The sequence below is a fragment of the Bos indicus x Bos taurus genome, chromosome 20, assembly GCF_003369695.1.
Source record: "Bos indicus x Bos taurus breed Angus x Brahman F1 hybrid chromosome 20, Bos_hybrid_MaternalHap_v2.0, whole genome shotgun sequence".
Taxonomy (NCBI): domain Eukaryota; kingdom Metazoa; phylum Chordata; class Mammalia; order Artiodactyla; family Bovidae; genus Bos; species Bos indicus x Bos taurus.
The window spans coordinates 23625828-23649967 of NC_040095.1; the positions used below are offsets into that span (position 1 = coordinate 23625828).

A 24140-nucleotide genomic window follows, 5' to 3' on the forward strand; every position below is an offset into this window, starting at 1 on the left:
CTGCATTGCAGGCAGATTCTTTACGATGTGAGCCATATGGATACACAGAAGACCCCAAATAACTAAAACAATCTTACACACTCCGATTCAAAACTATACTACAAAGCTACAGTCATCAAAACAGCATGGAGGGCACAGATCAATGGAACAGAAGAGAGTTCAGAAATGGACCCACACTTATACTGGCAATTAATTAATCTACAACAAAAGAGGCAAGAATATACAATGAGGGGAAAGACAGTCTCCTCAACAAATGGTGTTGGGAAAACTGGACAGCTATATGTAGAAGAATCAAACCAGACTACTTTCTTGTACTATGCACAAAAATAAACTCAAAATGTGTTAAAGACTTAAATGTAAGGTATGAAACCATAAAACTGCCAGAATAAAACACAGGCAGTGAAGTCTTTAACACTGGTCTTAGTAACATTTTTTCAGACCTATCTCTTCAGGCAAGGGAAATAAAAGCAAAAATTTTTTAAAATGGGGCTACATCAAACTGAAAGGGTTTTGCTCAGTGAAGGAAACTATCAACAAAACTTAAAGATCACCTACTGAATGGTGAAAGATATCTGCAAATGATGAAGAATCCTCCTGCCAAGCAGGAGATGCAGATTCTATCCCTAGGTCAGGAAGATCCCCTGGAGAAAGAAATAGCAACCAACTCTAGTATTCTTGCTTGGGAAATGCTATGGACAGAGGAGCCCAGCAAACTACATGCAAGTGAGATGAACTACACACGAGTCCACGGGGTCTCAGAGTCAGACACAACTTAGTGACTAAAGAACGTACAACTTGATATCAAAACAAACAAACAAAAAATATAACTAAAAAATGGTAGAGGAGCTGAGTAGACATTTTTCCAAAGACGACATACACATGGCCATTGGGTACATGAAAAGATGCTCAACATCACTAATTATCAGGGTAATGCAAATCAAAACCACAATGAGGTATCATCTCACATCTGACAGAATAGCTATTATCAAACTGGCAAGAAATAAGAACTTGTGGAAAAAAGGGAACCCTTGTGCACTGTTGGTGGGAATGTAAATTGGTGCAGCCACTATGGAAAACAGTATGACAGTTCCTCAAAAAGGTAAACATATAACTACCAAATGACCCAGCAATTTTGTTCCTGAGTATTTATTTGAAGAAAACAAAAACACCATTATCCAAAAGGAAATGTGCATGCACCCCTACATTCTTTGCAGCATTACTGTATATCTTACAACAGTCAAAATGTAGAAGCAAGCCAAGAGTCCACTGATAGAGGAAAGGATAAAGATGTCTCTCACACACACAAACACAAAAAAGAATGAGTCTTCCCATTTGCAGCAACATGGATGGACCTGGAAGGAGTTATGCTAAATGAGATAGATACGCCAGGTAGGGAATGACAAATATGGGATGATTTCACTTAACTGTGGAATATGAAAAACAAAACTAATCAACAAACATAACCAAATGGTAACAAAGTCACTGATACAGAGAGAAGATGGTTGTCAGAGGACAGGGGAGGAGGGGGAGGAAAGAAGTAGGTGAGGGAGATTAAGAGATACAAATTTTCAGTTATAAAATAAATAACTCATAGGCATGAACTGTACAGTGTGGGCAATACAGCCTATATCTTTTCATGGTGACAACTAAAAGTATCAAGGTGAACACTTTGAAATGTATAGAAATATATCATGTTGTGTAACAGGAACTAATAGTGTTGTGGGTTAATTATGCTTCAAAAACAAACTCACAGAGAAAGAAATCAGATTTTGGGTTATCAGAGGCAAGGTTGAGGGAAGGAGGAATGAGATGACAGTAATAAAAAAATACAAACTTATAGTTGTAAGATAAATATTAGGGACATAATGTACAACATGATATATATAATAAACAGTGCTATAGGTTATAAATGAAAGTTGAGAGTAAATCCTAAGAATTCTCATCACATGGAAAAGTTTAAAAATTTTTTTAATGTTTCAACATGCGATGATGGGTGTTCACTTAATGTATTGTGATAATCATTTCATGATGTATGTAAGTCAAATCATTATGTTGTACACCTTAAATTTATATAATGCTATATATAAACTATCTCAATAAAACTGAAAGAAAAAAAAAAGCCAAGCAAATCAATCAACCAATTAACCTTCAATGCCCTGCTACTGCCTTCAAATGTTTAAATCCAGACCCAACATACTTAAAATCTGTATTTTAAGTACTTCTGGTGATTAATCTCAATACTTTGATTTTTCTCCTTCCCTTAATCTGAAGTTTTCTGCCCCTGCTGCATACTACTTCCACCAGTGAATATCCATGAAATGATATTCTACTCAGTGTTTAAGGTTCTGTTTAAAACTTCAAAAATTCTCTTCCTCCTCAGGTGCCATCTCAAACAGCTCACCCAAAATATCTTCCTCCTCCTGCTCTAAATGCACTCTGTTTCTGTCTTTACTGAAGTTATTTCATATATTGCCATGTTATTTTCACTATTTGCTATGTTCACCAAATAAGTAAGTATAGGGATTCTGTGTCTGTAGTCAATGAATGCTTCATAAATTAGAATAAAATGAGACGATGAGTATGACAATACTTTGAAAAAAATTTTTGTAAATTAATAATTGCTAATGAAAGTAATCTATGAAGATGGTACTAGTAAACTAAATATCCTTAAGAAGCTATTCAGTAGGATTAACTATAGACCATTAATCAGAACACCTACCACAAAACTAGGAATTTTATTTCTCCACAATAAATGGCATCAGTATCTCAAATTCCCTTTACATATTTCAGAACTAACTTTCAATTCCAAAACTTAATTCTCAATTACCTTTACACAAAGGTGGGATTAATAAGTTAATGATAACAAACTCTTGAAATGCTCAACCTTAAAACACTGTAAATGTCACCTTATGCAAACCTTTCATTCTAAAAATAAGGAAAAATAGGCATGGAGATACAAACTGTCTTGCCTGAGGTCACTTACTGGCACCTGTTTAGTCGGTGCCTATAACTAGTAAAGAAAATATAATAGACAGGAAGGCTGATTTAATTGAGGTGATTATTCTTCTAACATTATTAAAATTATCCTTGATTTTATGTGTAAGTGACATTTTCAAAGTATTTAAATAAATAATGACCAAAATCAACTTTATTATTGCCTTCATATGTATTAAAGAGAATAATTAAAATTGACCAGCTTTCCTAAGGTCTTGCTTTTTAGTCTCTGATATATACCCAAATCGAAATTCTAATTTTCAGTGTCAGATGCTAATTTTTTCTAATATTCAATTTATAGGAAATGTATAAAAAAGGACTGGTGAACTCAGAGAAAAAATGTAAAACAGTCATGAAATTAAAATTTGTGGTAGTGTTAGGAAGATAACCATATCAACTTTAAGGATAAAATCTATGATTAATTGAAAAATTAATTCCTTATATAGACTTTATATAGACTTTATTATAGCTTCTCTTAAGGTAATGCTATTTTTAATCTGATTGATTTTCTGACCCTGAAAAAACATTTCACTAAAAATTTATATACAATTCTACTTTCAGGACAACAGTTTACCTTAACATTTGATTTCTTTGAGAAATTCACCACTACACCCCAACCAAAATCATCTCCTTCATTCTTCACCTGAAAAGAAAGTAAAGCAAGTACAAAAGGAGTGTTTATGTTAAAAGGCAATTTAGATGTCATGCCCACATTATAGCTAATAAAACATTCTCAGTTTTCCTGATAGAATTTTTTTTAAAGACCCCTGTTAAATTAAAAAAAAAAAAAAAAGACACTGACACTACAGAAAGAAATCACTGCCAAATTTCACAGGCTTTCCAGGAAGCAACAGGAATCTTTCAGTTGGCAAAAAACTGAAAAAGTGGTATCTTATATTTGTTTGGAATATATGTGAAATCTTTGATAACTAATGAATTCATCCAGGTCTTAAAACTGCCTTATTCTTGAACAGCATTTCTTAACTAGAAATATTTCATATTAATTCCCAAACTGTCTACTTCAGTTTATACTCCCCCAAATGAAAACCAGTAGAGATTAAAAGGCCTTCAAATGACCCCTCCTTCCTTAATCAGTATCATGTGAAACAGGTTAAACAATAAAATTAATACAGATCAACTACTGTAGCAGGAAGCATCTACCTACTTTACTTTATCTAAAAAATACTAAATATTGAAAATTCTATAATAAAAATGACATACCTTTACCAAACGACCTGGCTGTAGAAAGGGTAAGCAATATTTTGGTTTGTGAATGTATTCTTCAATTTCTTTACCCAATTTGGCAAGCTGCTGTCTAATCTTGTAGTAGATGACCACACTTTCTTCATTTGGTATTACTATTTTATTATACTGTTCTTCTGAATTCTTTACCTCTATAAATAAAACACATATACAGTATCAAAAAATACATCTTATGTAGATTATACCAAGGATACATCTTTGACTACTATAATTGTAGGGACTGTACTACTACATATTGCACAGATTAAAAGCTTTAAGGAAAAGATACAGAAACACCCATAAAGCATGCTGCCTAGTTTCTCCCTTCTCTTTAATAGTCCTTCAGTCGCACTGGTACCATTTAGAATGCTCAACAGTTATATGTGGGTGTTGACTTCTCTACTTGAATAGCACAGAATATTTCCACAGAAAGTTATATTGAATAGCACTATTTTGGATCTTTTAATATGGCGCTTTGACTCTGCAAAAAATCCATTTTGCTAATTTCATTAGGCTTCCACCATCACCTGGTACTACGTCTCTAAAACAGAAGACAACAAATTTAACTAGTTATCTCTACTCAGTCAGTGGCTAAAACACTAGCCTTTCAGCAATTGTTCTTTTAGTTAATCTAAACATCTATGATGCCATCTTTCACCTAGTGCAGCCCCACCTTCCTTGCTCATTTCCACTGTGAACAAACAGTATTTTTATTGGCATAAAACACACATAACATAAAATTTACCATTAATGACATGTATGTCACTCACAATATATGAAACCATCACTGTCAAGTAGTTTTAGAATATTTTCACTACCCCAAAAGAAAATTCCATACCCTTTTAGCAAACACTCATTCTCTCCTTCCCCTAGACCCCAGCAACCTTTCTGTTTGCATGAATGTACCTAGGCCAGATATTCTATATATAAGGAATCATACATCGTGTGGCTTCTGTCTTTGGCTTCCGTAACTTAGCATAATGTTCTCAAAGATCTGACTTCCCTGGTGGCTTAGACAGTTATGCATCTGCCTACAATGCGGGAGAGCTGGGTTCAATCCCTGGGTCGGGAAGATGCCCTGGAGAAGGAAACAGCAATCTACTCGAGTACTCTTGCCTGGAAAATCCCATGGATGGAGAAGCCTGTAGGCTACAGTCCATGGGGGTTGCAAAGAGTCAGACACGACTGAGCGACTTCACTTTCACTTTCTTTTCTCAAAGATCATCCATGTTGTAGCATGTATCAGTACTTCACTCTTTAATGGTGAAATAGCATCACTCTGTATGGGTATACCATTTTGTTTCACAGTTGATGGGCATTTGGACTATTTCTACCTTTTGGCTGTAATGTTCCTATAAACTTCCACACACCAATTTTTGTTTGAACATATTTCCAACTCTTTTGCTTATGTATACCCGTGAGTAGATGGCACCACTGGGTCTTATGGTAATTCTATACTTAACTTGCTCTGCTGTGCTTAGTTGTTCAGTCGTGTCTGATTCCTTGTGACCCCACCAGGTTCCTCTGTCCGTGGGAATTCTCTAGGCAAGAATACTGGAGTGGGTTGCCATGCCCTCCTCCAGGGGATCTTCTCAACCCAGGGATCGAACCAGTGCTAAACTATTTTCTACAGTGATCACACCATTTTGTCAATTACTTAAAAAAACAACAACAACAAAAAACCCATCCTAGTGAGTGTGAAGTGGTATCTCAATGTGGTTATTATATGCATTTCCTTAATGACTAATAATGTTGAGCATCTTTACATGTACTTATGTGTTTTTATTGGAGTAATGTCTATTCAAATCTTTTGTCCATTTGAAAATTAGATTATTTGCTTTTTGTTGCTGAGTTCTAAGTGCTCTTTATATATTCTACATACCAGACTCTTATCAGATGCATGATTTGCAAGTATTTTCTTCTACTTCTTGGGTTTTCTTTCTATTACTGCTGGTGTATGCTGAAGTGCAAATGTTTCAAAATTTAGACAAAATCCTATTTATTCAATTTTTCTTTTGTTGTTTGTACTTCTGGTGTCTTATGTAAGAATCCACTGGGAAACAGAAGTTTATAAGGATTTATACGTATATTTTCTTCAAAAGTTTTAAGGTTTCAGCTATTCAAGACTTCCATCCATTTTCAGTTATGGTGTGGAGTAGGGGTCCAAATTCACTTTACTGCATGTGGCTATCCTACTGTCCTAGCAGCACTTGTTAAAAGTCAACTGACACAGGGGCTTCCCTGGTGGTTAAGTGGTGAAGAATCCGCCTACCAATGCACAAGACACGGGTTCGATCCCTGGTCCAGGAAGATCCCACATACAGCAGAGCAACTAATGACACACGCTACAACTACTGAGCCTGTGCCCTAAAGCCTGCGAGCCACAGCTACTGAGCTCACATGCCACAACTACTGAAGCCATGCACCTAAAGCCCATCTCTGCAACAAGAGAAGCCACAGCAATGAGAGCCCATGCACCACAACCAAAGAGGAGCCCCTGCTTGCCACAACTAAAGAACAAGTCTGAGTAGCAACAGACGCAGCATAGCCAAAAATTAATCCCTGGGTCAACACTCTTCTCTATCGTTCTTCTTGCACTGGACTTCTTTCTTAGAAAAATCAAAAAGAGCAGTAACAACATTTCTATTGTCCCTGGCCAGACCCCACGCAGAATATACGATTTACCTTCGAGCACCACAATTTAAGAAAAACACATTTAGACATTTATAAAGTGGGCTGGAGACTAGATGTGTAAGAAGACCCAGAGTTTGAAGACTACTTCCTCCTCCTCTAAGCCTATTTATTTTTATTAATTGCTTATTTTTAGTGATACCAGAGTCAAGATGCTGCAAAAGTCTACATAAGTATTGAGACATGCTCTTTGGATTTTTTTTTACTTTTCTTTTTTCTTTCGACCTCTAACTTCTGGTCTTTGACACCCTCTGAGGCATACTGCATCATCCTGGTTATTTTTAATGAACTGCCCTACTTCTTACAAGAATCATGTTCCTTTCACTTGAGAATAGAAGGCTATTCTTAACACATGTTACAGCAGTAAACATAATCAGAAAAAGATATGATTTAAAAAAATTGGTGGGCTGAAGTCAATAAGAGGTTCTATGAGAAGGAAAACTATACACTGAGATGCTAATCTTGCTGCCCTACCAAAAGTTACAAAGTGACACTGCAGGTACCAGTAGAACACTAACAAGCACCAACAGGGGTTGTTTATGGACGATGACACACACAAAGACTGCCTGAGGCCCCCATCCTCCACTCCAAAGCATTTCTGTTCTCAGACTACTTAACTAAGGAATCAAAAGTTGGAGAGACATTTGAAGAAATCACATGTGTTTTGTACACAGGACTCTAACTACGGCTACATATCACTCTAGGAAGTTAATTTAGGTGCAGCCTGCTTTTTCCCGAATTAAGGACACTATCTCTTTCTAGCCAATCAAAAAGTAGAGGAATCTGGGTATAAGCTGGTTTCCCTGCAGTGTACTCCCATAAGAAAGCCTCAGTATCTTAGGAAACAGCATGTGAGATATGCCCATAACTCTTAGGACAATTTCCAACCAATTTTCCCCTTTTGAGGGAGAGAGATGGTGGTTCCAAAAATATATATTTGTATCATATAAAATGTGCAATAGATGGAGCTGTGAGAGATGGAGAAATGAAATGCTACCCCCAGTACTGAGGAAATTTTATGAAAGGTTTAAATGGCTTTACTGATCTATGGCATTACTAACACTAATAAAATAGGCATTTACTGAGCATTTAACATAAATGATCTTATTTAATTTTCATGAGTTGAATGAACTAGGTATTATTCTAATTGCATAAAAAAGCAAACTAAGGCTGGTAGCTCAATTGGTAAAGAGTCTGCCTGCAAAGCAGGAGACCTAGGTTCGATTCCTGGGTCAGGAAGATCCCCTGGAGAAGGAAATGGCAACCCAGTCCAGTATTCTTGCCTGGAGACTCCCATGAACAGAGGAGCCTGGTGGGCTACAGTCCATGGGTCACAAGAGTCAGACACAACTAAGTGACTAAGCACAACACAACATCAAGGCTGAGGCAGTCTGGATTTAAACCCAGGTCTAACTCCACAGCTCTTGCTATTTAACCATAACATTATCTATTAATGAATAAACAAAAAGGTTAAAATTAAATCTGAATATTTAGGAATATAAATAACCACATTTATTTAAGAATGTATTCCAATACCAAACAGCAAAGTTCAACAAAGCAAAACCACAATTACGTTTCCACCAACATAACTGAGAAAATACTTGGAGAATTCTGCCACTGTCCTCTACTATATCTGGGATATTTCCTATGGAATTACAAAAGAATAATAGAAGGTAAAGTTTAGAAAGTAATTTACCAAACTTTACCAAATAGCAAGGGTTGGGGAGGGAAAAATTGGGAGCAAGGGATTAACAGAGGCACACTACCATATAAAAAATAAACAACAGAGTTTTACTATATAGCACAGGGAACTATATTCAGTAACCTGTAATAAACTATAATGGAAAAGAATTTTTTAAAAAAGAATATAGATTTATACAAATACATGTGTGTATAACCAAATCACTTTGCTGTACACCTAAAACTAACACAATATTATATAAATCAACTATATTTCAATTTTTTTTAAGTAATTTAATAACTGTTCAAATACACTATTTTTATAAAGAAGGGAAAAAAGCAAAAGTAAGTGCATCAAGGTACACCCTATTTCTTTTGGTTATTCAGTCTTTCTGGCTGTATGTGTATGCATAATTATCTTAATCATGAATGATAGTGGCAACTGCCTTGGAGGAGTATTTTAAAGTTTCATTCTTTTTAGTGAAAATATTTAAGGTGGCTTGTAACTACATACTTGATTCAACAACAGCCATGTGAAATTTCTATAAACTAAAGTAAAATTAATGACTTTCCTTCTTCAGTATCAATCTAATTTCAATACCTCCTTAATTTAAACCCAAATCCACGCTGTACTTAAATTCTGTTGATTTTTTAATTCTATTATCACATATTATTTTTTGCATGAAGGCAGATTTATAGCTCCTTTAAAATCACAATTCTTTGATACAAGAATCATCCTTTCTCCTTGCTAAGGCTGTGGCTTATTATCAAGACAAACTGTATTAAATACTTAACAAGAAAATATTGGCTAAAAAGTTCATTTGAGTTTTCCTGCAATGTCTCATGGAAAACTGAACAAACTTTCTGGCCAACCCAATAAAATGTAAAGTGATCTAAAATTATATATTTGTGATTAATTTTATATGATGTGTTTTAAAGATTCAGTCAATGGCTTTGCTTCTGGAAATTTAAGAAAGGGCTTCCCTGGTGGCTCAGATGGTAAAGAATCTGCCTGCAATGCAGGAGACCCAAGTTCGATCCCTGGGTTGGGAAGATCTGCTAGAAAAGGAAATGGCAACCCACTCCAGTATTCTTGCCTGGAGAATCCCATGAACAGAGGAGCCTCGTGGGCTATATTGTCCATAGGGTCACAAAGAGTTGGACACGATCGAGCAACACACACAGACAATTCTTAAAATAAGTCAGGTCAAGTGTTTTTTCATCCATGTTTGGCAGGTAAGTTACTGCTACTGCTGCTGCTAAGTCGCTTCAGTCGTGTCCGACTCTGTGTGACCCCATAGACGGCAGCCCACCAGGCTCTTCCATCCATGGGATTTTCCAGGCAAGAGTACTGGAGTGGGTTGCCATTTCCTTCTCCAATGCATCAAAGTGAAAAGTGAAAGTGAAGTCGCTCAGTCATGTCCGACTCTTAGCGACCCCATGGACTGCAGCCCACCAGGCTCTTCCATCCATGGGATTTTCCAAGCAAGAGTACTGGAGTGGGTTGCCATTGCCTTCTCTGAGGTAAGTTACAACATCTACTCTTATAATCAAAAAGGGACAATCCATGCTTTAATAAAAACAGCATGGCTTAGTTAGGAACAGGACCAAGATTCTAATCTCAAACTGTCACCAATCAAATGTGTAACCTAATATACTGATAACTTCTCTTATGCCTTATTTCTTTTATAGCTGTAAAATGATGTCAAAGCTTGTTCCAGAGCTATAGTTTGTAATGAAGAAGCTGCTCTTAATTAAGATGTAAGAAATTAAGAGGAGTTATGATCTCTCATCTAGGCAAGGGTAAAAAAAAAAAATGTGAATTTAACTTAGTTGAATGTTCAGAGTCTTCTTCACTTTTTTAAGGCACATTATTATACTTTTGTCTACTTTTTAGCTACATGAAAATTGAGTGGTAGTGTCCTACCTACTTTTGATGAAAAGGTATTGTTGCCTATTAAATAACTCACAGGACATTTACAAAGTGAAATTATGTAGTCATTAAAAACTACACTTTCAAAGGATACTTGAAATTAACTTTTAAAAGCCAGAATGAGTGAGTCAGTGAATGTAAAGCATTTAACAAAATGCTAGGCATATGGTAAATGTTTAACAATTGATATTATAAATAGCATTGCTGTTATTACCAAGGCATTGTTAAATCTGACTTTAAAAAAGAGTATGAAAAATATGTTTGAAAAAAAAAGGGAGAACCCAAAGTGTTAACAGTTGGCTGTGTGTGGCTGACTGTGAGATCACAACTGAGCTTCAATTGCCTTTGTATCTTTTACATAATTTGTGTTTTTTTCTTTATGACTACGCATTATTTTTACAAGATTTACCCAAACCAGCATTTTAAATCTTTCTTCTATTTTAGATTTTAATCAGCTCTAAATGATGATCAGCCATATCTTCTAAAATAAGGATCAACACTCAACACAGAATACTCAACACAGAACTGTGCTTGAACATAATTACCCACAGAGCACTTACTTTTGGACTTTAGAAAGCATTATCTTAATTTTTTGATATCATTATTCACAAATGAGTTACCATGTGATATGTCTGTAACAATAAAGTATACTACATTTGAATTAGCACCAGCATCATGTTCTGACAGGGTTTTCTTACTTTCATTTCAAAATTTTCCAGGTGGAACATTACTGTACTTTTATGTAAGAACCAATTCTTGGCTTACCAGAAAAATACCAAGGGCCAAAGCAGTCAACAACACATCAACCTTGCTATTTAGTCTCCCCTAGCTAAATAAAGCTATTACAGTAATTTTATACTTACTCTCTACTACTCCTGGAATTGCTCTATAATGCTGAAACTGGTAGAAGGATTTTTCCAACATGTACTCAGGATTAATTTCTTCTACTCGTAGTAAGTTCAAAACCATGTTGTACGTCAAATGGAAAGCACTATTTAGAGGATCAGCTGAGCCCTAAGAGAGAAAAAAACATGTTAATGCTATAGGTTTTTCAAATAAATTCACACAAACATTTTAACTTCAAACTGCTTAATAATTTAGTCTACATTAAAGAATACTATAGAAACATACTCAGTTCCTTCTTTTAAATGACCCATACAAAGTTGTTAAAGAGTAGCTTTTTGGGAAAGTGAAGGGGGGTAAAAATAACTAAATAAGACAGTATTAGTTAATATACTACTGGCCAAATACATTTAGCTGTCTGCCTTCTAGGCACTTGACAGGATTACACATTTTGCCCTCAGTGTGGAGGGCAAATCGAGTGTAGTGATACATCACTTTCTGGCCAAATATTTAATTGATGGTGTGAAAAGCTGTATTTTCCCTCCTGGCACAGTGACTGCTAATATTCAAAACAGTGGTTTCTCTATCAGCTTGAATCCATAACCAATAATAAGCTGAGTCTCCTTTGTAAACCTGCGATGAACAGGTTAAGAGAAACAAACCTTTAAGTTACTGAGATTTAGGTTTGTTATAGTAGCATAGCCTAGCCTATGTTGACAGAGCATACTAAATTTATTTCGGATAAAAATGAGCTATCTTGAAACTCTCAGTTTCCTAGAATGACATAAAACTTTCTAGTATTTCCCCCAAATTTATAGGTCATTATCCACACTTTGACAATTCCTCTTTCTCTCCCTAACTGTAGCTATTACCAAAGAAGGGCCAGGCAAAATAAAACATTTATCACAAAATAGTGTGACCTTAATTTGCAATATGGTTTATATCCAAAATACTTTCTAAAGATCTAAACCTTTCTTACAATGTTTCTTCAGGAATATTATTTTCTAAATGCAAATACTTTCTAAGATTGAAAATGATTATGTAGTTGTATAGGAGAAACGACCAACTTCTTGAAGACACACGCTAGAATACTTAGAAGTGTCACAAAACATTCATATCCCTAAATGGCATAGCAAAATATGCAAATACTCTTAAGGTATTCGGGAACTTTTAAACTGCAATCCATAAGCCAGCCTTATTGCATTCAGAATTATAAATATACGCATACAGGATTTTATGACAAGGAGTTGAACTTTCAACAGTCTCAAATGATCATATTCCTTAATTCCTGAAAAATCAAGAGCCATTTACCGTAGGGGGTTAGTAAGTCCCTAAAAACCTTAACTTGTATCCACTTTCCTAGAAAATAGAGCCAAAGGGAAATGTGGAATTATATGAAAACCACATTATTCAGAAAGAGGAATGAAAGTCAACTTCCATCTACTTTGTAATTTTGCAAACAGCCCAACTTTTTATTATTCTTTTTCTTTTTTACTCTTACTACCTTTAAGAAATTTGATGCTTCAATATTATAAGAGATTATTTCCAACCTCAAGCTCTTCTTTTATATTCCAGCTGTTACAGAATACACCTATCTGAATTCTCCATCACATTAAACTCAACATAGCATTGTAACCAGAGAAGGCAATAGCAAACCACTCCAGTACTCTTGCCAGGAAAATCCCATGGACAGAGGAGCCCGGTAGGCCTGCAGTCCATGGGGTCGCTAAGAGTCGGACACAACTAAGCAACTTCACTTTCACGTTTCCCTTTCATGCACTGGAGAAGGAAATGGCAACCCACTCCAGTGTTCTTGCCTGGAGAATCCCAGGGACGGGGGAGCCTGGTGGGCTGCTGTCTATAGGGTCCCAGAGTCGGACACAACTGAAGCGCCTTAGCAGGAGCAGCATTGTAACACTGCATCCAGTGACCCCAGGATAACCCCAACTTACACATGATATATTGGCATAATCATTAATACTCCCTTATTTCACTATTACAATATTCTAATTTGGATACTAAAAAATATGGCTATACAGCCTGCTCTCAGTATCCTCAGGTTCCCTATCTGAGGAGTCAATCAACTGTGGATTGAAAATACTTGGGAAAAAAATTGCAGAAAGTTACAAAAAGTAATACTTGAATGTGCCATGCAGCACCAACAACTATTTACATTGTATTTACAGCTATTTAAATAACATTAACACTGTATTCCATACTAAAACCTAGAGATGATTTAAAGAAAAAGATGTATACAGGGTATATGCAAATACTATGACATTTATAAGAGACATGAACATCCTTGGATTTTGGTATTCTGCTATGGGGGGGGGGGGGGGTCCTTAAAACCAATCCCCTGAGAATACCAAGGATGACTGTAAAATATATACAGTCATTAAATACACCTAACAGAATACTATTCAGACTTAAGGAAGAAAATTCTGCAATATGCAACAACACAGATGAACTCTAAGAACATTATGCTAAATGAAATAAGCCTATCACGGAACGACAAATCCTGCATCAGTTCAGTTCAGTCGCTCAGTCGTGTCCGACTTTTTGCGACCCCATGAATTGCAGCACGCCAGGCCTCCCTGTCCATCACCAACTCCCAGAGTTCACTCAGACTCATGTCCATCGAGTCAGTGATGCCATCCAGCCATCTCATCCTCTGTCGTCCCCTTCTCCTCCTGCCCCCAATCTCTCCCAGCATCAGTCTTTTCCAATGTGAGTCAGCTCTTCACATGAGGTGGCCAAAGTACTGGAGTTTCAGCTTTAGCATCATTCTTTCCAAAGAAATCCCAGGGCTGATCTCCTTCAGAATGGACTGGTTGGATGTCCTTGCAGTCCAAGGGACTCTCAAGAGCCTTCTCCAACACCACAGTTCAAAAGCATCAATTCTTCGGCGCTCAGCCTTCTTCACAGTCCAACTCTCACATCCATACATGACCACAGGAAAAACCATAGCCTTGACTAGACGAACTTTTGTTACCTTAAGTAGTTGTTTTCCAATCGTTGGGCTCATCTTTTCATCTACCATAAGAATTACAATTCCTCTATCATCCATTCCCCTCCTTCCAGCACGACCAGACATCTGAATATATTCACCAGAGGAAATCTGAATGAAAATAATCAAAGTTTAGGAGAAAATCTGCTAAAAAACATATTCTTAAGATTTGTCTTATCATAAAATACACAAGCACAAGCTATACATTTGAAGAAAAGAAACAAGATTAAAAACATGAACTTTTAGGAAAGATTTATGTAAAAAGACAAAAAAGCAATACTTAATAATGTTGCAAAATTTTAGCTCCGTAATGATCAAATGGCTGTAAGGAAATACTGGTTAATTAACTGGTGCAAAAAATATCTTTAAGCTAGATATTCTGGAAAACAGCAAAGTTTAAGAAAGCAAACAATGACCCCAAATCTACTAAGTATCAATTCTGACTTGATCATAAATGTTCTTAATTTCCAAATGGGATTAATATAAAAATTAACACACACATAAAGCACAATTTCTATTTTCTCAGGGTATATCCCTGGCATCCAAAAGAGGCCATTCATCACTAAGAACTACCTAAAGGAGAAAGGTTAGTAAGTCTCCCACACACAGTCTGCCAGGGTAAAACTGAACCAACTGAACACCGGGCAGTTTTATCTGTAAGCACACATACTCTTCTCCTGTGCAAAGGGTGCAGCATTTCCAGACTTTCAAAAAATGTTTGGCTCAGGAAGGGTTATGAACTACTATACTACTAGAAGGCATATTACTGATAGCAGTAGAAACAAACCTAACAACTTGAGACCAACCTTAAGATTAGAAAAGAACACTTCAAAATGGCAGTCTGATAAATCTCAACAGGGCTAAAGGGCATTACATAATCTAAAATTATGCTCTTTAGATTTTATAATTATGTTCCTGAATCATCAAGAAAAAGTCCCTTTTTAAAATTCAACTACCCTCATGACTCCATATCCTTCTCTGGGGTCCAATGGAGGCCAAGGAGTATGTAAAGTAACAAAAGACTTATTTATTTTCTTGTAGCATTAATTTTATTCAAAGAACTAACTACTTTTAAACCGATAAATTATGAAGAATTTAAAAATGTATAGTAACTTAAAATATAAAACATGGAAGACTTTATCCACTTTACCATTAAAAATTGTATTCTACATGAATTAGTCTTCTTTCAGTTTAAAAAGTCACAAGTTACATAAAGCTTTTGAACGCTATGTAAAAATTTCTAAAAAGAAATGGTACTGACTCCGTATACTTACATTTCTCTTCTGTTTAGCATCCAACACACTTCAAAACAAATCAAGAAAAATGCTTTGCCTTTAGAAATCTACCAAGAGATTTTTCAGTGTACTGGTGATTAGCAACTACTGCCAGATATTTCTTTAAGCAGAAAAAAATCATTAAGAACTAAAGGAATAGCTAATAATTTGCTCCAAATGCCACATTATATGAATTTTTGGTTTGCATTAAATATTCAAAACTAGAAATCTCTCTTCCTCCACCTGCTTTTCACTCTTGTGATGCTCCACTGACTGCCTGGGAAATACCCATCTGCTGTTTGTTGCTCAGTTTTAGGATTGCCTTCTTTATGAAATCTTTCCTGACCCCTTATATACAAGTGACTGTTTTCTTGTGTTTTATTCTTCCTGTATGTACTTCTCAAGGTCCACGAAATAACTTTCACCTGCACTACGTCACTTCACAGTAGAAATTGGTTTGGTTTTGTGTTAAATTTAACATCCTCAGCATTTACCATAGTTCTAAGCCCATAGTTTAGGTTTAGTAAGAAGGGGTTACTTGCCTCTGAATTAAGGATTTATTTTTTAATCAGATTCACCATTTCACTCATGATCCCAACTTTTGCTTTAGAAAAGACATTTGTGCAAACAGTGAGCTACAATTGTATCTACTATAGCAGAGGTGTTTTAAATAACAAACTTTAAGAAATAAAAATTCTAGATATATTTAAAATGCATTACAACAGTCATGGCTCATTTGTACACTTATCACCAAACTCTTTCACCAAAAGTAATTTTTGACTAAAAAACAGTGATAGAATGAATTTGAAAACTTAATCTTAATGAATTATTAGCTCACATACAAATTCTTAAGTATTTAGAACTGAAAATCTCAAAGGCTATGTGAGCCAAAATCATCTTAGGTGATTTTTAACACCTTCAAGTTACTTCAATATATGAATTATTTTACTTACCCATCGGAAATCCTTCCCATCAAATTTTCGGGCATTTGTAAATAAAACAGTTCTAGCTGGCATGTTAATCCCCATAGCAAAAGTCTCAGTGGCAAATAAGGCCTAAATGAATGAATAATTATACAATTAAACACATATTTTAAACTTGAAAAACTAGTCTCATATTCAAGTATAAATAAATCATTAATTTTTAAAATTAGTTGCTTGTGTGTGTGTGTGTGTGTGTGTGTGTGTGAGTTGCTCAGTTGTGTCCAACTCTTTGCAACTCCATGGACTATAGCCCGCCAGGCTCCTCTGTCCATGAAATTCTCCAGGCAAGAATATTGGAGTGGGTTGTTGTTTCCTTCTCCATTAGTTGCTAATGAAATGATACAAAAATAAGACATGCTACTCCAGGTATATTTTAGTATTTTATACTCAAATTATTAAATTTACATATAATTATATATATTACTATAAATTTATATTATATTTAATGTACCTTACACCCCCACCCCCAAAATTTTTAATTCAGGGAAAACAGTCTTTCTTTAATTCCAGAGGTGGTAACTTGGAGAGACTATTACCAGCCTAATGGACAAGGCATTATTAGGCTGTACAATATTTTCCTAAGCATATTAAGATTTCCTGGCTTCTTCCTTGATGATTCAGTGGTTTTAGAGACACCTTTCAAAATTGGCGGCACTTTCAGTTCACATTTAAGACTTTACCAACAGAAAGCACACAAAGGTATGTGTAGAAATTAAGGTATGTGTACAAATTAAGTCACTGAAGTACTATTAAATAATCTAAACTGTCATCAATAGCTAACGAGATAAAAAAAAAAAACTTTATGTCATCAACTCAACAGAATGCTATTCAATTATTAAAATGAATGAAAAGCAATGCATATGACAAAATTGAATAATATAGGTAATATAATCACTTTTGTATAAAAATTAAATCAAGTATTATTTCTATGTATCCTAGTAGATATTTCTGGGAAGTGAAGGGCAATGGGGGTCTTTAATGTTTTACTTTATGTACAGTTACTCGATTTGACTTCTACACTATACTTAAAAGATTTCTTAAAATGGACCTAAACAAAATATGCAATCTATGTAAGAACATCAACAGGTCCTTACCAGGACCCAGTTATAAATAGTGACCAATTCTTTATCTAAAATACTTCAAGTATGGTCTTTTTAGGGTGAATAAATTTCTTTTAAATATCCTATTTAGTACTAAAGTTCTCATGACAAATCTCTAATTTGAGTTTTAAACATAAAATAATTTGAGTCATATAAAGGTTTATGACAACATTTTGGAGTTGTTTTCCATTTTCAATAGTCTGTTACTGGGTACAGGTATTGACATAATATTAAAAATTAAGTTACACTCTCTTCAATTTGAATGAGAACATCCTAAATAGCTCTTTGACAAGTCTAACTGGCAACTCTCCTTGTTTTCTCTAAACTAGTCCTTTTAATCTGTATAAAGAAAGGAGTTCACTTACAGAATCAACTCTAGGTGTGATCATTAAATAACACCTGGAAAATTCTACACTGTATTCAGTAATGATACCATTTCTTACTTTAAGACTAGGAAAAGAGGGACTTATCTGGTGGCAGGCACAGTGGCTAAGACTCTAGATCCAACATGCCACAACCAAGACTTCACCTGCTGCAACTAAGAGACCCTACATGCCACAGCCAAAGATCCCTCATGTGGCAGCTAAGACCCAGTGCGGCCAAATCAATAAAGACTAGAAAATGAAACAAATGACTTCTACATATAGTCCCAAACTTATGAAGCGTAATACTGCACACAAAAATCAAGTTCATCACCCAAGTCATTCCATTCAACTTACTTAAAAACAACAACAATAACAAAAACAAAGTTGCCTATGAACAGTGTTCTTGATAATTTTCAAACTGCCCACAAAACACAACTTTAGGGCATAATAGTAAAAATAAAATCATACCTTTATTAATCCTTCAGAAAAGAGAATTTCTATAGTTTCTTTCAAAATAGGAAGTAAACCACCATGGTGAATACCAATCCCCCGTTTCAAGAGAGGAAGTACATTTTCAACCTACAATTGGATTAAATTATATTTTTTAAAAGATGTGAGGAAAAGAACTTTTAAAATGTGAAACTAACCAAGTAAAGCAAAGTAAGTAATCAAGAAAGAATCCTGTTAAAAGAAACATTATACAACTTTTTCAGAAAAAAGCAAAAACCAAACCTATATTCCCAGATTATTAAATACAAAACACAATGTAACTCTGCCACAGCTTTAATATAAATATGTTTTAAATAAACTTTATAAATGTTTTGCTTCCTCATTCAAACTTTCCAGCATCACTTCATCTCCTCCTAAAAAATTAATGGTTATTAAATGGCAAAGTGCGTATCTGTGCAAAATAAACAAAAAATACTGGCCAACTCAAACCAAAAGGGGATAAATAACTATAAAGCATATTTAATATAAATATTTGGTTGTTAGTCGTGAAGTCGTGTCCAACTCCTTCACGACCCCATGGACCGTAGTCTACCAGGCTTCTCTGTCCATGGGATTTTCTAGGCAAGAATACTTGAGTGGGTTGCCATGCTCTCCTCCGGGGGATCTTCCCAACCCAGGGATCAAACCTATGTCTCTCATGTCTCCTGCTTGGGCAGCAGGCTCTTTACCACTAGCACCTGTACTTTATCTTAAAACAAATAAATTACTCTAGAGGTCCATCTCATTAACACTATTCAATGCCATTAAATTTTTTAATTAGACTTCACGGGCCAGTGTGACTCATCAGTGAAGGCTGCGATGGGCACACACATGTGCCCCAAGATGCCCAAGCCCTTTTCAGACAAGGGCTGTTGGCCACTCCACAAAGGCATTACTTGTCAGGCAGTCCTTCCCCAAGAAAACAGACAACACACTTCACAGAGGTCTCTGCCATCAATATTCTATGTTTCTAACTAATAATAAATCCAAAGGAGCTCTTCTCTCAAAATAAAACCAAGAAAAGAAGTGTGCTAGAATGACAAGGATATATAAAGACATGGCTCAGCCCTTAGATACTATTAACTCAGCTGGAAAGAAAAATCACAGTAAGATTCTGTAAGTTAAATACTATTTTAAATACCAACAAACAAGCAGTGCAGTCTTATTGTAAAGACCACACAAATCAAAGCAATCATTTGTAGAGTATGACCTTCCAATTTTTCTTTTCACAAAATAAAACTTTCACACAGTATTAGGTTGGACTAAAAAATTAGTTCTCAGGATTGGATGCACATTAGAACAAGAGTTTCTGAAAGATTCTAATAATCAGGGCACACGAGATAATTAAATCAGAAACTCTGGAGTGGCAACGAGGCATGAGTATATTTTAGAACTCCTAAGACAATTCTTACAGGCAAAAGAAAAGTGAAAGTGAAGTCGCTCAGTCGTGTCCGACTCTTTGGGACCCCATGAACTGTATAGCCTGCCAAGCTCCTCTGTCCATGGGATTTTCCAGGCAAGGATACTGGAGTGGGTTGCCATTTCCTTCTCCAGGGGACCTTCCCGACCCAGGGATTGAACCCAGGTCTCCCACACTGCAGACAGACTCCTTACCATCTGAGCCACCAGGGAAGCCAAAAGAAAAAACCACTTTAATTAACCAAAGAAAAGCAGAAATCAAGTTTTTCACTAAATATGATTTTCATTAGGTGTACTTTATTGTGTCTGCTACCCTTATGAATTAAGAAACTGACTGACTTAAAATTAGCATTTAAAAATTTTGTAGTATTAGGAACAGAAGCAGTAATTTCCAGACCATGCTAGCTTTCAGAGAAAAGTTTCTTCAAGGCAGCAAATCTTTCCTTCCGTCACCATCTTCGAAGTTCAAAATAAAACTTAAGGTATCATTTCAGTGCACAATGCAACATATTTACTGAAGTGTGCAAACAGTGCAATATGTAACACAGTAACAAAACCATGAACTACAAAGTGAATATATACTATCTGTTAATATCCACACTCTACTTAATGACATTAAACACACCTGAGGGAGCTTTTTATCTTCATCAGACAAGCAGTCAATTGCATTACTGAAAACTTCTTCAACCATCTTCTTTTCCTCATCTAGGAGAGAAAATTCAACGGTATATAAACATCTAAGTGAGTTGGTGATACCAAATTTCCACACTGCAAAGAACAGAGTCATGAAGAGTAAAAGTAATGACTCAGGATTTAAGACAGAAGAAAAAGCACATCAAATTTATCACATAATTATTAAATAAAATTCACTGCCTTTAAAAACAGATGTAGCAGCTAGTCCATGAATAAAAGTGCTTTCTTATAAAAGCAGTAACAATAACTACACTAACTATATACATGCAATATTTAAGTGAAAAAACTGCAGGACATGGGAATTATTATTACTCACTATTGAGAAAAGTGAGACAGACAGCAAATAATGAGCACTGGTATTAACTGTTAGATCAACAATTTCAAAGCCTATACTCTTAACCATTTATACTGCCTTCTTTACAGTGACTATTAAGTTAACAGCCAAAAAATATTTGTTGACTTAATCAATACAAAACCCTGCAACAGCACATGCAGCACTGGTAGTGATAAGAAAATATTTCTAAGTAGAGCAACTGACTCAGTAAGAAAGACAAAAAATATTGGCTTTAGGTGGGCATATGGGTTATCTGCCATGTTATTTTTACCCATGGATAAGTAAAAATTAGCTTTAAAATGCATGGGATTGGGACTTCCCTAGTGGTCCAGTGGTTAAGAATCCACCCAGTGAACTAAGAGCCAATGTGCTGCGGAGCAACTAAGCCTGTGTGCCGCAACTACTGAAGCTCGAATGCCTAGAGCCTGCGACCCACAGCAAGAGGAGCAACTGCAGTGAGAAGCCTGCACACTCCAACTACAGAGTAGCCCTTGCTCACTACAGCTAGAGAAAAGCCCATGTGCAGGAAAGAAGATCCAGTGCAGCCAATTTTTAAAAATACATGGGATTAGTTCTACGCCTTGATAGAGAAAACAAGAAAACTGAAATCTGATTTTGGATGACTGAAAATATTATTTACTTCTCACTGTATAGGATTGAAGAAGGCAATGGCACCCCACTCTAGTACTCTTGCTTGGAAAATCCCATGGATGGAGGAGCCTAGTAGGCTGCAGTCCATGGGGTTGCTAAGAGTCAGACATGACTGAGCGACTTCACTTTCACTTTTCACTTTCATGCATTGGAGAAGGAAATAGCAACCCACTGCAGTGTTCTCGCCTGGAGAATCCCAGGGATGGGGGAGCCTGGTGGGCTGCCGTCTATGGGGTCGCACAGAGTCGGACACGACTGAAGCGACTTAGCAGTATAGGATTAGATATGTAAAAGGCTGAAGTAAATGACAACTGGGTTGATATTCAGCATGCAGCAATTTTTGCCTAGGATATTTAAGTAGTTACATTTACAGTTAATATGTGGGAATAATAAGTTGACTTGCTATCAGTTTTTCTACTTTTTTCAAAAATTATGCCACAGTTAGGTACAGGGGCAGGTCTTCCTGGTTTGGATTTCCAGAAGAATGAAACATAACAGAAGATAGTCTGACCAAGAGACTAACCTTAAGCAATCAGATAGAAAACCACAGTAACCAAGAGCTATGGCAATAAAGTATAAGAAGGCATGAGCATGAGTCTAATACTTCTTAGTAGGGTTCTTTGGATTTCATGTAGAACAAATATTTTATATATAGATATATACTTATCTTCCAAAAAAAGACAGAAGAAAGGAAAAGAAATGGTAAATTGAGCCTTAAAGCTTTTACAAATGTGATAGAATTACTGCCGTAACTGTGAGGTGAACTGCAAATCTCAGCAATACACAATTGCTGTCTTACCAGAAATATATTTACATTCACTTCCACATGGCATCAAAGCAATACTGAAATTATACAGTACCTGTGTTGAAATCTAATTTGGTCATTTGAAGTGCATAAGCTTCACAATCTTTCTTACTAAAACTGAAAATAATAACAGGTTGAAAATTTCTTTCCATAATCATCTTCACAATCTTGAATACGTTTGATGGACCTGCAAAAAAAGTACATAAACTATGATGAAAAATTAACTCAAAATGGACCACAGACTTCATTGTAAAACTACAAAACTCTTCTATATATGTGGGAGTAAATCTTCATGATGTTGGGTAAGGCAAAGCATTCTTAAGATATGATAGCAAAAGCACAAGCAACAAAAGGAAAAAAATCAGATAACTAGATTTCATCAAAATTTAAAACTTTTGTACTTCAATAGACACCAGCAATAAAGATACTCTTAACTTACAGAATGGGAGAAAATATTTACAAATCAGATATCTGATAAAGGCCTAGTATCCAGAATATATAAAGAATCCTTACTATTCAACAACAAAAAGAAAATCTAATTTTTGAATGCATCAAAAATTTGAATAGATATTTGTCATAAAATCATAAAATGGAATATTATTTGACAATAAAAAGGAATGATGTATTGATATATGCTATAACATAGATAAACTTGGAAAAAAAAAGCTAACTGAAGGAAGTCAGATGCAAAAGACTGCACATATCATGATTCCATTTATATGAAATGTCTACAAAAGGAAAACAGAAATAGAAACTAGATTAGTGATTATTTAAGGTTGAGGGGTAGAGAAGAGGTTGGGAGAAAATAAACAATGACCACGAATGGGTATGGGGTTTCTTTCTGAGTTAATGAAAATGTTCTAGAATTACAAAGTAGTTGCAGAACTTTCTGACTATACTAAAACCCACTTAATTGCACCCTTAAAAAATGGTGACTTCAATAGTATGTGAATTGTATTTCAATTAAAAAAATTGACTGTGATGACAGCTGCATAATTCTTTGACTATACTAATAACCACTGAATTGCATAATTTAACAGGTCAATTGTAAAATGAACTATCTCTCAACAAATGTCATGTAGAAAAGACATAAATTTCTACTCATTCAATTTTATCACATACTATCTAGACATCTATATAGCTTCCAGAGGGGGGAAAATGTTATTTAAAAAATGTAATTTGAAAATACAATTTTCATGTAAAATTCTCAAAAACAAAGTTCTAAGTTACCTTTTGTTCCTCCTTTTCGCCCCTTCTGATCTCCTTTTGCCAAATCACCAGCATCTCGAAGTACTTGCATTGCAGTATTAAAATTATCTTCTCTGAAGTCACCCTAGCATCACAAATATTTTTCTATATAACTTCACTAATACTTAATCATAATCCAAACTTTTTTTTACCTCAAAACAAAGCTTCCTCAAATAAATAATTTAATAATAAAACTAGAAAAAGCAAAACCATAAGATATCTGAAACATGTACAGAGCCCCTTATTTTCAAGGCATTTAAAAATACTGGAAAAGGAGGGGAATCTAATTCATGCATTTAAAAAATATACATCTTAAATATAATTTTTGAAATAAAAATACATATACAAAGAAAATCAACAATAACTTTGGACTATAAAAACTAGGGGAA

At 35.3% G+C, this 24140-nt stretch overlaps 1 protein-coding gene across 1 annotated transcript in view; it reads right to left on the reverse strand.

The window, feature by feature from the left end:
• The window catches only part of MTREX (Mtr4 exosome RNA helicase), a 97276-nt gene that overhangs the window by 41060 nt on the left and 32076 nt on the right, over positions 1–24140 (reverse strand). The window contains exons 10-18 of the mRNA XM_027520376.1: positions 23734–23836; positions 22559–22690; positions 20646–20725; positions 18581–18691; positions 16618–16719; positions 14376–14501; positions 11404–11554; positions 4216–4388; positions 3569–3637 (exon numbers count right to left, since the gene is read on the reverse strand). Of these exons, the coding sequence (XP_027376177.1) occupies positions 3569–3637; positions 4216–4388; positions 11404–11554; positions 14376–14501; positions 16618–16719; positions 18581–18691; positions 20646–20725; positions 22559–22690; positions 23734–23836 (1047 nt within the window). The remainder of the gene's footprint in view (positions 1–3568; positions 3638–4215; positions 4389–11403; positions 11555–14375; positions 14502–16617; positions 16720–18580; positions 18692–20645; positions 20726–22558; positions 22691–23733; positions 23837–24140) is intronic.